Source organism: Rhamphochromis sp. 'chilingali', assembly GCF_963969265.1.
Source record: "Rhamphochromis sp. 'chilingali' genome assembly, chromosome: 18".
NCBI lineage: Eukaryota > Metazoa > Chordata > Actinopteri > Cichliformes > Cichlidae > Rhamphochromis > Rhamphochromis sp. 'chilingali'.
The window spans coordinates 5,360,499-5,375,972 of NC_137945.1; the positions used below are offsets into that span (position 1 = coordinate 5,360,499).

A 15,474-nucleotide genomic window follows, 5' to 3' on the forward strand; every position below is an offset into this window, starting at 1 on the left:
TTTTTCAGGGTAGAGGGTGGCAAGCCTCAATTATTGTTATAATCCACTTCCACACATTTGGACCGTAGACAGGTAACCACTTGAAGCTCCGTGGAGTTGACATCTTTCTCTCCTGGCCCTCCTACATTGTCAGCTGTGACCCCCCCCCGGGCGTTTGACCGGGGTTTGATGTGAAGCCCCGTAATGATGACATCGTTCATCCGGGTGTACTGCTCCAAATCCACCACTCTGTTCTCCGGGTACGCCAGCCGCCGATCCTTCTCTGCGTTCTGTACGCGGAGAGCCTTAACTTCCTCGACCAGGTCCAGGATGGCTTTCTGCTGCAGTTTGACAGCAGAAATCTCCTCTGTCATAAACTCCAGCAGCTTCTTAATATCGTCGCCTTCCTCAGCTGACAGAACTTTTTTCGGGCCCATGCTGAGAGACGCTCTTCAAGCGTCTTTGCTCCATCAAAGCCATCAGAGGCAGATTCCAGTGTAAACGCTGTTCCCACATGAAAAACTGGACTGATCCACCTCCTGCTGTCAGACCTGCAGGGTTTAGGCCTGTGGTGTTCTCTTCTGTCTTATACTGAACACAAACTATTTTTTTGGACTGGCACAAATAATTTGTGTGCCTTCTTATTTGATCCAGAACACCTATTTGTTCTGTAAATACATTTAAATTGTTATATAAAAACACCTGAGGGATTGGCTGCATTTTTAAGCGAATAGTACCAGATAACTGTTGTTTCCAAAACATGTGCAGAATTTTTAGAAATGTACAATTTTGTATTTGCATTTCAAGTTATGAAAATGATTCTTCAAACATTTTTATGGGTTTCACAGGAAAAAATGTAACTTTTTTCTACTCTGAGTTTGAATTTTTGCTTGAACTTAGATAAATTGTGCTAATATAGTATGCCGAAATGTAAAAAATAACTCAAATTTCAGATATTTGAGGTTGTGCTGAAAAGATTATACCAAACAAGGCGAGATAAACTGTTTTTATAATAATAATAATAATAATAATAATAATAATAATAATAATATAGAGGAAAAATCAAAAGCAGTCAAAAATGGCAAATTATACTTGGACCCCAGAGGGTTCAGCAATTACTTTGGTGTTCCTCCACAGAAATGTCAGAAGTAGTCTGAACTGCAAAAGAAGCACGTATTCTGGTTGCAGGAGGTGAGCTGGCTTCAAACAAATGATTTTCATGGCATATTCTGCACCACGTCTTTGGGCGATCAAAGAGAAGAGGAAATATTACACTGTGAGAGGGCGACTGATCCAAAACATAAACATTAAACTGAAACTGGATCTTATTGTAAGGTTATCGGGCCTTATTCCAGTTTTTATAACACAGTAAATTGTTTGTGTGCATTTGAGGGTCGACGTGCCAGTTCACACTCCACACCAGTTGGTGGCAGTAAAGGACAATTTTGTTGTTTGACAACCGCCAATAAACGATGTAAAGAAGACGAAGCGCCTTCCGGGATGACAGACGGAGCTATTTTTTCATCCAAAGCAAGTAAAAGAGTGAATTTAGATGATAAAACAAACTAAACGACCGTTTGGATCGATATCTGCATCGATCTGCCCACCCTTGTCTCCTGGATCGTAGCCGAGATCAGCGTGAACCACGTGGGTCTCTGCTCCCTGATCTGTTTCCTGTGTTTGGAAAGAGTTGCAGCTTCATCGCGGAGTTTCTCTCGGTTTGTGGGCTCATCTAAAGGTAAGCACCGAGCTAACTTTACTGTGAGTTCAGTTCATGTTGAGTTTAGCTCCTGAATGAGGTCTTCTGCTGCTCTCCTCGGTGTCTGTTCACAGTTTATTGTGAACACGTTGAGAGAAGAGTGAGAGAGTGTTTGGAGAAAAACACCAGCTAATCATTAGCTCAGCATGCTGGGAGAAGTTGGAGCAGAAAAGTCTTTTCATTGTCCCTGCAGCTGTTTTTCTGCCTGCACCAAACCTCTACAGCCTCATTTCTATTTGAAGTGATAACAGGAAATGGATGAGAGCGATCTGCTGCAGTATCAGGGTCACAATAAACTTTATTGTCCAGCTGCTGTGGATGAACACATGAGAGGAAGTGAACTCCTACAAAGGCTCATTTTAATGAGTGTGGCTGCTGTAAAGTGATGCACAGGAAGATGTTAACAAAAACTAATGAAACAGAGATGAAAGTAAACAGTGTTCATATTTGAAAGCACAGAGAATAAAATATATTGTGGTGGTTAATGTGCAGGAGAGTGTGAAGAATGTAATAATGTCTTCCTGTGTCAAACACAGCTGCAGTCAAAGCAGGAAGGAAAGCACTGAAACCACTGATCAAAGCTCATTAATCAAAGACCGCTGATCAATGGCCATGAGTACCATTCAGAGAGTTGGGGAGTCGCTGCAATCACAGCATTTGATCAGAGGTTGTTGATCAATGTTCATGAGAATTTGCATATTAATGCTCAATAACTGACCTCCCAGCCCATTGTTCCTTCAGTGGTGCTCGTTTCAGTCATTATGCAAATGCTCTGTTGAAGATTGAGGAAAGCTGCAGTCAGCTGAAACTGAAGAAGTCACTTGGATGAGTGACGAAATGTTTCTCCCACAAAAAACTACGTCTAGATGAAAATAATCAAAGTTTGGGGAATGGTGGAGGTGGTGGGACTGGGGGGCTGAAGGTAGGGCTGCACGATTTTGCATAAAATGAGAATCACGATTTTTTTGGCTTAGAATTGAGATCACGATTCTCTCACGATTTTCTTTTCCAGTATAAATTTTTATTGCGCTTATTAACTGCACATCAACTTCGTAACAGTTGAGACTGAACATAAAAACAACAAATGGAATTCCGTCTCCACCGTTGCTCGACACTGCGTGTATAGAGCAGGTAGTGCAACAATAGAAAAATGGTTGCGGGACGGCACCGTGTAGCGTTTGTCTAGGGTGTTGATCATTTTCCTAAATCCCTCGTTTTGCACAGTGTTGATGGGAGCCATATCTTTGGTCAGGTGATAAGTAATAGCCTGCGGGAGTTCGACGGGTATAGGGAAGCGCTGTATAAGGTTCCCGTTATTGATGTTTGGGTGGTTGACCGGGACAGATTTTCTCCTGTCACTTTCTCGTCATCCCTGACGTGCTCTCCGTTGTTTTGTCCCTGCTAATTTTAGCATCACACGGCACAGCTTCTGTATCACGTGGTATAAGGCTCCGCCCATGTCATTTGTTGAGCAGGAAGAGTGAGCGCTTGTTTTCATGCAGAGTACGTCCCGGATCAAAATGCGGTACAATCGTCGTCCTTTTTTCTTTCTTTTTTTTTTTTTTTTAATCTTTGTCGTTTGGAAATTAGATCGCACATAAGTATGAATCGAGATCGCGATTTTCTAACGATTAATCGTGCAGCCCTAGCTGAAGGTGTGGAAACTGTGGGGTGGGGGAGTAACATGTCTGTCCCTGTTTGTGGAAACCACAGGAGGAGCTGTTCAGGCTGTTGCTGGGTGTGAATTGTTGATGGAGTCTTTAAACTTGTAGTTGCTGTTTTCCAGACTGAAGCAGAGTCGTTAGCTGAAAACTGGTTTTAGAGCTTCATTCAGGACACCTTCTCAGGCTCTTACAGCCTTACCTGTATCATAACAAAGTGTATAAACCCCAATCCACCTTTAACATGGTCCTTCTCCCAAACCTTCAAATAGGACTTTCTGGCCCTGTCATAGTAAAGGGCTGCTTAGAATATTAGAGCCAATGTCACAAAGTTCCTCCTGAAGTATAAGTGAGTGAGAGAGTTTCCTCACTTTGCAGCACAACACGTCTCACAAGATTTCTACAAGCAATCAGAGTGAAATTTGTACTTTGTGTTGTCAGATGAACATATGAGACACTTTGACTCTTCAGTGCAGTGTGGAGCCTAACAAAGATCTGTTTTGTGTCCCAGCTGATCAGCAGGAGGAGAAGAGTCTGACGGAGCAGCAGAGGAACATTTTCAGCCATCTGGACTCAGCTGAGTCACTACAGAGGAAACAATGAGCTCAACACAGGAGGTGAGGAAAGTATCACAGTTTCACCAAATAATCAGTCACGTCTAAAACTCTCATCCTCCCAACCTGTTATATCACTGTGTTGTATATTATTATATATACAATCACTTCACTAAATAATCTGCCTCAGATTGTTTTGCAGCATCTTTCAGTTTATGAAAAAACATAATGTCACATGTACAGACCCAATATCTGATTTCAACACATGAGGACTTACATGTAAGCTTTAATCTCCAGTTGATCAAATCCCACTGAGCAGTCCTTCCCTTTAAATCTAACCTCTCTTCTTCCTCTCCTGTCCTGTGTGTCTTATCTTTCTCCATCTCTGAGTGAAGTTAGCTCTCTTTCTTTTCTCTCCCTGTGATGTGCAGCAGCTGGACCTTTAGCCAGCAACACACTGTGAGACAAACTGCACACGAACAGTTTGTGTGTTTGCTGATGTTTGTTGATAGAAACGCTGCATTTGAAATTACCTGTTTGTTCAGGTGCTGTGCAAAAAAGAAAGAAGAACAACGTCTCACTTTAACTCCTGACTATGACTCACAGTTTTGCCTCTTTCATCTCTTTTTATGTTTCATACCCTGGTGATTAGTACACGATCAGGATTGTCTTTCATGTGTTTCTTTTCCCGTTTCTCAAGTTGGTTTGATGTTTGATGCCTGCAGTGATGAAATAAACCCCTCACATGCCTTAAAAGTAACACATCTGTTTTGCAAATGTAAGGAGTACAAAATACAATTTTCTTGTTCTGAGCCACAATTTTCTTAGGGCAATCGTGGCTCAAGAGTTGGGAGTTCGCCTTGTAATTGGAAGGTTGCCAGTTCGAGCCCCGGCTTGGACAGTCTCGGTCGTTGTGTCCTTGGGCAAGACACTTCACCCGTTGCCTACTGGTGGTGGTCAGAGGGCCCGGTGGCGCCAGTGTCCGGCAGCCTCGCCTCTGTCAGTGCGCCCCAGGGTGGCTGTGGCTACAATGTAGCTTGCCATCACCAGTGTGTGAATGTGTGTGTGAATGGGTGGATGACTGGATATGTAAAGCGCTTTGGGGTCCTTAGGGACTAGTAAAGCGCTATATAAATACAGGCCATTTACCATTTATCATTTTCTCATGTAGGGAGCAAAAGTAAAATATTTTCCTTCACTGAATCAACTTTTAAATGTTACATTGTAATTATTAATATTGAAAAATGACAAAATGATAGAAATATATAATAGGAAACAGGAAACAAAAAAGTATAGACTTGGTAAACATTTATTACTTTTCTGAGTGTGTTAGCATGCTAGCATTAATAACTGTGTACAGCAGGAGTTAGAGCAGGGCGATATGGCCAAAAATATTTATCACGATATATATTTGAAAATTTGCGATAACGATATAACTGACGATATAATTGATGCGAGACAAAATACAACTCCACAACATTACTAGCGCAAAAAGACAACCTTCCATTTATTTTCACTTAAACAAGAAGCTGGTTTTTATGTACATTAAAGCTTTATAAAAATGTAACAGTGCAAATGCAAATTCCTTGCTGAAAGTTTAACCAAAAGTCATTTCCAGTAGAAATTGGCTGACATATCCTGAGCATAACCATGTATAATATCCACTGAAGTTAAAAAGAGGTGCTTTGCAACATTAAACTGCAGTGTGCAGTACGTATTTTTCGGACCATAAGGTGCACGGGATTATAAGGCACATTAAGCGAAACAAAGCAGTCAGATAAATCAAACTTTATTAAACTCATTCTTCTTGCTTCCTTCAGTTCAGTTCATTTTTATTTCAAACATGTGCCTTCACAATCATTACAAACTATTATTCCATTATTTGTTTGAAAAAGGAGTAGGTAGAAGTATTTACTTATTTGTCCCTACCCCCTTAAGTTTTACCTCTCATTCATTTAATTGTTTTTTTTTTGTTTTAAATTAAACAAACAACATATGCAACAAAAATAAAGCAAAAAAAAAAAAACATACATCAATCAAAAACAAGAAATTAGCATGCCCCTCCACAGTATAGTTTCTTTCATATGATAAATACAGAATGTGTATATTTGCCGATACACAAGTTATGGAAAAACAAACAAACCAAAACCAAAAAACCCAAAAAAGAACCACAACACCATTACCAGCAACATTACCGTCCTGGGTTAACCCCGTTTTCTTCATTCTTATACTTATTTAAAATTAGGTTTTTATATTTTACTTTAAACTGTTTTATGTTTTTACTGTCTTTTATTTCTTCTGTTAGACTGTTCCATAATTTAACTCCTGCAATTGAGATAGACATTGTTTTTAAAGTTGTTCTAGCACTTTGAATTTTTAAATTCCATTTCCCTCTTAAGTTATACCCACCTTCTCTTTCTATGAACAATTTACAGATTTCTTTTGGAAGCAATTTATTTCTTACTTTATACATTATTTGCGCTGTTTTAAGCTTCACCAAGTCTTGGAATTTAATAGCTTGCATTTTGACAAAGAGTGCATTTGTATGGTCCCTGTACCCCACATTATTCATTAATCTAATGGCCCTTTTCTGTATTATAGTTATTGTTTGTGTGTTACTTTTGTATGTGTTTCCCCAGACCTCTACACAGTAGCTCATATATGGCAGTAGTAAAGCACAGTATAAAATGTGCAGTGCTTTCTGATCCAACATATGCTTTGCTTTCCCCAGGACGGCAATGCCCCGTGCCAATTTCCCCCGAACATAAGTAATGTGTGGCTTCCAACAGAGCTTGTGGTCAATGATCACCCCAAGAAATTTTATTTCATTTACTCTTTCTAAATATACATTGTCAACACATATTTCTACTTTGATGTTTTTCTTTTCGTTTCCAAACAACATAAATTTTGTTTTATCTAGATTCAATGATAATTTATTTATATCAAACCACTTCTTTAATATCGTTAATTCCTGTGTGATCATCCCCAAAACCTGTGGCAATTCCACACCTGAACACAGTATATTTGTGTCATCTGCAAATATTATAAACTTTAAAATCTCCGATACTCTGCAGACATCATTTAAGTACATAATAAACATTTTTGGACCCAATACTGAACCTTGAGGTACTCCACAAGCTATATCCATCAAATTGGATTTATATTCATTTATTTGTACATATTGTTGCCTATTCCCTACATAGCTTTTTAACCATTCCAAAACAACTCCCCTAAACCCGTACTTTTCCAGTTTTTTTAATAGAATTTCATGATTAACAGTATCAAACGCCTTCTTTAGATCTAAGAAAACTCCGAGCGCATACCTCTTATTATCCATACATTCGGTTATCTTTTCCATTAGATCTATCAGTGCCAAAGCTGTTGATCTGTTGTTTCTGAACCCATACTGACTATCTGTCATTAATTCATATTTTTCCACAAAACTGTCAAATCTTTTTATGAAGAGTTTTTCCAGTATCTTAGAGAACTGGGAGAGTATTGACACTGGTCTATAGTTTGTAAAATGATGCCTTTCACCGGTTTTGTAAATGGGAATAACTTTAGCAACTTTCATTTTTTGTGGAAAAACTCCTTTTTGAAACGACAAGTTGAATATATATTTTAATGGTTTTACAATACCATCAATAACTGTCTTTACTGTTACCATATCAATATCATTCCAGTCTGTACTGGTTTTGTTCTTAAGTCCTCTAACCATGTCATAAATCTCTTTCTCTTCCACTGCTCTTAAAAACATTGAGCTACTATTCCTTTCAATATTTTCACCAGTGTCCCTTTCTATTCCATCAACCTTTATTTCTTCTGCCAGTTTTGGCCCTATGTTTACGAAGAATTCATTAAAGCCATTTACTATCTCTTCCATGTTATTAATACTTCTTGTCCCTTCTATAAAGTACCCAGGGTAATCATTATTCCTTGATTCATTTTTGATTATACTGTTTAATACATTCCATATATCTCTTGTGTTATCTTTATTGTGTTCTAACCTTTTAATGTAATACTCTCTTTTACAGGATCTCATTATATTAGTTAATTAATTTTTGTAAGTTTTATACTTACTTTCAGTTTCTATTGTTCTCTTTTTTATGAATTCTCGATATAGGGTATTCTTTTTTTTGCAGGCATTTTGTAGTCCTTTAGTCATCCATGGTCTTCCTGCATAGATGAGTTTCCTATTGATTTCAATTACTGGGCAGTTTTTATCAAGTAATGTGTTAAATGTTCTTAAGAATCCTTCGTAAGCTTTATTAACTTCTGTTTGTTCATATACAATATTACAATCTTGCTTTAAAAGTTCATTTCTAAGACAATTTAATGTCTCCTCTGTTCTTATTCTTTTGTAAATAATCTTATGTCCATCGTTGTTCACTTTATAATAGCAATTATAAGATGCAAAGACTGGTAAATGGTCACTTATATCATTGATTAACAGTCCACTTTTTATATTTCCTTCTATTATATTTGTAAATATATTATCTAATAGAGTTGCACAATGAGATGTTATTCTGGTCGGTCTTGTTATCAGTGGAAATAAACCCATGCTGTACATGGAATCAATAAATTCTTCTGTACTCTTATTATGATTTGGATTCAATAAGTCAATATTAAAGTCCCCACAAATAAACATTCTTTTCTGATTTATATTTGTAAATAAGTCCTCCATATTATCCTTAAATATCTCAATCTTAGATCCTGGTGTTCTATATATACAACTGACAATTAGGTTTTTCCTTTTTTCCATACTTATTTCCACTGATAAACATTCCATCACTCCATCAATAACAGTTGTCATTCTTCCCATTCTTTCGTACTTTAGGTTTTTATCAATGTAAAGTGCCACCCCACCTCCTTTCTTGTTGATCCTGTCTACATGAAGGAATTCATATCCATTTATTTTAAAGTCTTCTTCTTTTCCAGGAGTTATCCAGGTCTCCGATATGGCTATCACATTGAATGGCTGTTCAAACTGTGTTATGTAGTCTTTGATGGATTGAAAGTTTGCATATAAGCTTCGACTATTAAAGTGAACCATTGTTATACCCTGTTCTACCTTGAATTCCTTTTGAAGTTGCTCATTTTTATAATAATTGCATTCATTTGTCTTATTGTTAAAGAAATTACAATCAGGATCTATGTTGCTGTCATACATCAATGTCTTATTTTCAATATCTATATGAGTTGTTAGTTGAAAATTGTCAGACATCTGCGTTGGTTGTGCACTTGGACGGTCCCATCATATTTAGCACTGCTTAGCATTTTTCAGTTATATTTTTCTAGTTCCGTCATCTCTTTGATGACTAGAACCTTAGCCTGCTCTAGTGTTCCATTTAACTTAATGAATATTTTACAGTCTGACGTCCAAGTTTCTTAATATTCTTGCTTGTCTTGCAATGTCTGCATTTTTCTTGATTAGGTGTTCATTTAAATAAACATTTGTACCTTTTTAGCTTTCTTCCTTGCTTGAGCAGTTCTTTTTTCTGTTTTCTATTAACAAAACGAATGATAATGGCAGGTATTTGATTTTTGTTTTTCCTCGGAAGAGGATGGCATCCCTCAATATTTTTACTGTCCATTTCGATACCTTTGCTTTTAAAGAAGGCCATTACCTGCTCTTCCAAAGAGCGTAGCTCTTGCTCGGGTGGCTCCCCTCTCTCTGATGCTGCTACCCGTGCATATGTCTGATGCTTGGTTTCCAGTCCTGTCACTATCACATCATTTACTCTTGAATATTGTTCCAGATCTGACACCCGTCCTTCCAGCATAGCAATCTTCTTGTCCTTTTCCTCGCTCTGCCTTCTTAGTTCTTTAATATCATCCATTAAATTGAGTATCAGTTTTTGTTGTTTTGATATTGTTGTTATTTCTTCAGACATAAAGTTTAGGGATTTCTTTATGTCCTCCAGTTCCTCCTCATTAACGTTAACATTGCCCCTCTTAGGCGGCATCTTAACGGCGTTAAGGCCCGCTGGTTGCGAAGCACCCTTGAGGGTTGCCGAAGCCCGGCTTGTCCTGGCAATTACCTCACTGGCTGTTTGTTGGTACCAGGCGTGGCCTGGCAGCTAGCCTCGTTAGCTGGTGATGGAGCCTGGTGTGGCCTGGCTGCTAGCCTTGTTAGCTGGTGGTGGAGCCCTGCGTGGCCTGGCTGCTAGCCTCGTTAGCTGTGATGCAGAGTCCTTGAAGGTAACAGAAGCTGTGGTGCAGTAGAAGCCTATCTTACATTTCTTCTATCTTTCTTTCCTTCATTGTTTCTTTCTATCCAGAATCTGCAAGCGAGCATAGACAAAGCAGTGGGCTACCTAGCCATCACTGCCGGAGCAAACGTGAAACTTCTGTAGCACTGATTCATTAATGTTGAATTCTCTGGCAGCTGCTCTATTCCCATGTTGTTGCAGTATATTAATGACTAACCTTGTATTGTGGATGGATTATCTCAGTTCTCCTGACTGAAGTTTGGTCCGTTTACAGCATCCTGCCATGCGATTGCATTTGTCTCTAACCATGAGGAACTTTCACGTTAACTTTTATAAGTGGAAAAGTGTTAGTGTTCGTCCTCCAGCTTCACTGTTTATGTTATGCTAACATAGCTGTGTCGCTAGCGATCACGTAGCACATCATTATATACCAGCTAGCCCAACTTCAGTAACCCTACAAACGTCACTGCTGTTTAGTTTCCTGTCTTCATTTATGTTGGAAGTGATAGCAGAGCTGTACGTTTGAATTTTTTCAGAACATGCTGTATCATGCTTAGGTAACTAGCGAAACTAGCGAGCTTCCTGCTAACTTCTAACTCCGTTAAATGTAATAACTTTTGTTTTCATCGATACCTGGAAGTTAAACATCATAGTTACACCTGGTAAAGCAGCAATGCTGATCGTTTTATTAAAGATGAAAGAATTAAGACAGTTTTTAACTCTCAGTGATGCTGCAGTGTTCGTTTGACTTGAAGCATATGGAGTTTAGGACCCACATTACTCCCAGATTTAAGAGCATCTTAGTCCGACAAATACGACGGCCGCTTGCATGTTCTGCAAAAAAATGTGCTTTGTTGTGTATCTGACGGACAAACACCAAATCAGTTCCACATCACGGAAGTTGCACCATTTTACAAACCAATTCTGGTTCATCTGTTTCACTCAACAATCGGCCATGTGCGTATGAAAACAAAGGCACTGCGCATGCGCGTTTTACTCCCATTCTATTGCGATGTTTCATTTTCCTATCGTTGCCTAACATTATACCGGTATTACCGTGAACGGTATACCGTATTTTCACGACCATAAGACGCACTGTACTAAAAGGCGCAGTCTCAGTTATGTGTGCCATTACTGTATTTAACACACACATAAGGCGCACTGGATTATAGGGCGCATACAAGTACCGTATGCGTATTTAAAAATAAAGCGGGAGCAAACCTGAGTTCGGTACCTTACTCAAATTTCTATTACCGGTAATCGTCATCATCAACAACACACAAGCATACAAGTGTGCGTATTTAAAAATAAAGCAGGAGCAAAACAAAGTTTGGTACTCACATTTTTATCATTAATCAAACCCATCGAAGTCCTCATCCTCTGTGTCTGAATTGAACAGCTGCGCTAAATCTCCATCAAACATGCCAGGTTCACTTTCTTCACTGTCAGAGTCACTTTCCGTGCCGTGCGGCTCCTCGGAAATGATGCCGGCTTTTGCGAAAGCTCGAACAACAGTGCCAGCAGACATGTTAGCCCAAGCATCTACAATCCATTGGCAAATTGTGGCGTAACTCGCCCGGAGCTGCCTTCCACTCTTAGTGAAACTGTGGTCTCCACCGGTCATCCATCGCTCCCAGGCCGCTCGCAGCCTTACTTTGAACGGGCGGTTCACACCGATGTCCAGCGGTTGGAGTTCCTTTGTCAGGCCTCCCGGAATGACAGCAAGCTCACAGTTCATTTGTTTCACTTGTTTTTTCACATCGGCTGTGAGATGGGCACACAGAGTCACAGATCAACAGCGATGGTGATGCGTGGAAAAAACCACCTGGTCTCCTTACATACACCTCCCTCAGCCACTCTTTCATCATTTCCTCATCCATCCAGCCCTTTTCATTTGCCTTAATGATGATTCCTGCTGGAAACTTCTCTTTAGGCAAAGTCTTTCGCTTAAAAATCACCATAGGCGGCAGTTTCTGTCCATTAGCATGGCAGCCAAGCACAACAGTGAAAGAAGACTTTTCGTGCCCCGTTGTGCGTATCGCCACCGTGTTGGTCCCCTTCTTCTCCACAGTGTGAATCACCAGGATGTCAAAAGTGAGCGGGACCTGGTCCATGTTTGTAATGTGGCTGGGCTGGATGTTTTTGTCGCCAATGTGTTTGCTGCAGTAGGAGCGGAAGATGGCCAGCTTTTCCTTATAATCCGCTGGAAGTTGCTGCGCTACCGTAGTCCTGGTCCGGATGGAAAAATGGCACCGTTTCATAAAACGAAAGCACCAAGACGGACCTCCTTGGAAATGTTCAATGTTCATCTCTTCAGCTAGTGAAACTGCTTTTAGCCGAATGGTGACCGTCGAAACACTTCTCCCGCTCGTTCTTTGCTCGATGATCCACCGCTCGAGTCTTTCTTCCAACTCGGGCCACCTTGCCTTATGTCCACGGAAACTCAGCTGCGTTTTCTTGACCTGCCGGAGCTTGTTTTCTAGCTTCCTCCATTTGCGAACCATCGATTCGTTAATCTTAAATTCTCTCGCCGCTGCTCGATTTCCATGTTCCTCCGCATAGCTGATGGCCTTCAGTTTAAACTGTGCTTCGTAAGCGTGTCTCTTTGCCATTTTCAGGGTTGTTAAAAAAACGATGTTCCACATAATGCACATACCTGTTCTTTTATACAGGTATGTGCGATAAAGTCAACGCACGCACTTCACCCTTTAGCGTTCTCATGGCGTTCTCTACTACGTCCTCATTACAACACACAGGGCACACTGCGCTATAGGGCGCGCCGTACTTTTTGAAGTAAATCTAAGACTTTTAAGTGCGCCTTATGGTTGTGAAAATACGGTAATATGGCTCAGCCCTAGCAGGAGGGCATGATCTAGAGTTTGAACAGTCATGAATTATTTTTAACAGCAGGTTGGATGTAATGTGTTAGAACTACCAGCAGGTGGGGATAAGAGACCTTTAAGGTGTTTGGTGCCACACTCCACCTTCAGGTTTAAAACTAGTGTTAATGGAGGGAGTTTGAAGGTTGAGTTTGTTCCACGACTGCATTTCACTCACTGCCTCTGTTTGTATCTCTGTCACTGCAGGACCAACATGGAGCGAGAAGTCCGCGCTCTCAGGAGGCCGACAAACCTCACAGAAGAAAGAGAGAGAAAACACACACCTGTGACGAGTGTGGGAAAAAGTTTACTGTGAAGGAGTCACTAAAACGTCATCAGGTCATCCACACTGGAGTTAAAGCGTTTAGCTGTGACTTGTGTGGAAAGTCTTTTACCTGGAAGAGTGCCCTAAAATCACACCAACTCATCCACAGTGGAGTTAAAGCGTACAGCTGTGATCAGTGTGGCAGAGCTTTTACTCACAGTAGGAGCTTACAGAATCATCTAGTTACCCACTCTGGAATTAAGGCATACAGCTGTGACGAGTGTGGAAAAACTTTCAGCCACATAGAGAGTCGAAATGCACACCTACGCATTCACACCAGACATTATGTGTACAGCTGTGAACAGTGTGGCAAACAGTTTATAACCAACAGGCAGTTACAACAACACATGTTTACCCACAATGTGGAGAGACCTTATAAATGTGACCTGTGTGAGAAGACTTTTAAAGCTCCACGTTACCTGAGACAACACCAACAGATCCACACCAGAAAGGGACTCTACAAGTGCAGTTACTGTGAGGTATGTATTTAGATTTTTATCTTGTCATTTTAGCCTGACTGTTTGGAACAACTCTGCTTGTAGAGGCTAAGCCTACGCTTGAAGCCACTGAGGTGGTCGTTAACGGGGGTGACGCGATGTCACTGGTATGCATGAATGTTCACAGTCCAATAAATCCAGCAGTATGTATCTTGTCCTTTTTGGTCTTTATTCCGTATCGACATAGCATAACAGCGCAACGGTCACAAACTGTTTGCCTTCTCAATGACACACCTGACGCCGATTACGTGCGTCTACCTTAAATACCTTTACATTACATAATCAAAACAGAAAAAGGTGACCTCTAGTGACCACATAAGGTATTAACCCAAGAATGGCGCCTACACCCCGGCCCCTAATTGAAATGGCTATCAGACATGGCAATTCTAATCACAAAGAAAATAAGGAGCCACTAATACAGTCTACTTTAGACCTATACATTCACATAAATAAACATAAGTAACACACTTTTAGATTACAGTCTCATGTAACAAGCAAAGTTTAGTTACAGGTCTTTCCAGAATATTAGTCTTTGTTTTTAAACGTGCAGATCGCACAAGTCCTTTTTTGTCACGAATGGCTTCCAGAACTCTTCCAAGTGGCCAGGAACCACGTGGTGCAGAAGAATCCATTATAATGACTATATCTCCAGGTTTTAGATTCTTCTTCTTTTGGTTCCATTTTTGTCTCTCCTGTAACAAAGGCAGGTATTCGCGTATCCATCGTTTCCAAAAAAGATCTGAGATGTACTGAGCCTGTTTCCATCTTCTCTTCAGATACATATCCTGAGGGTCAAATAGTCCGGGTGGTAAAGATGGTTTTCCTTTCATCAGGAGGATGTGATTTGGTGTAAGTGGCTCTAGGTCTTTTGGATCATCAGAAAGCTTTGTGATGGGTCTGTCATTTAAAATTGCTTCAATTTCACATAGAACCATATTTAATCCATCGTCGTCCAACTGTTGTTGCTGAAGAACGGATCTCAGAATCTTTCTGATCATACGAATTATCCGTTCCCAAATTCCACCATGATGTGATGCTCCAGGCGGATTAAAACTCCATCTTATTCCAATGTGTCGCAAAGCATCCGCTATTTGGGTATGTTTCAGCGATTCAAGAGCCTCCCTTAACTCTCTGTCTGCTCCGACAAAGTTGGTTCCATTGTCCGATTGGATGTGAGCGACTTGACCTCTTCGACTCACGAAACGGCACAAAGCATTAATGCAGGCATCTGTGTTTAGAGAGCTAGCCACTTCCAAGTGCACTGCTCGGCTGGCTAAACAGGTGAAAATGACTCCATAGCGTTTAGCTGTACCTCGTCCTCTTTTCACTTCAATAGGTCCGAAGTAATCAACTCCGACATTGGTGAATGGTGGGTTATCTGGCAAAGTTCTTTCCTTGGGTAAATCTGCCATCTTTTGCTCCAAGGCTTTTCCATGATATTTCCTGCAAAAATTACATTCTGCGATAACCTTCCTTACAGCTGAGTTGGCCTTTGTGATCCAGTATCTTCTCCTTAGTATGGATAAGGTGTGGTTACGACCGCTATGACCAAGCTGTTGATGAATGTGCTTTAGGATGAGATTTGCTACATGTTGATCTTTTGCAAGA

General features: G+C 40.3%; 1 protein-coding gene across 3 annotated transcripts in view; it reads left to right on the forward strand.

Moving 5' to 3' along the window:
- The window catches only part of LOC308385635 (uncharacterized protein), a 102,851-nt gene that overhangs the window by 75,958 nt on the left and 11,419 nt on the right, over positions 1-15,474 (forward strand). The window contains exons 1-3 of one of the 3 annotated variants that reach the window (XM_080864716.1): positions 779-1,717; positions 3,911-4,016; positions 13,252-13,848. The exons of 1 other annotated variant lie outside the window; for it this stretch is intronic. In XM_080864716.1, the coding sequence (XP_080720842.1) occupies positions 3,999-4,016; positions 13,252-13,848 (615 nt within the window). In that variant the 5' untranslated portion in view covers positions 779-1,717; positions 3,911-3,998. Of the gene's footprint in view, positions 1-778; positions 1,718-3,910; positions 4,017-13,251; positions 13,849-15,474 lie in introns of those variants that run through there. One more of the 3 variants, XM_080864713.1, reaches the window with a different exon arrangement.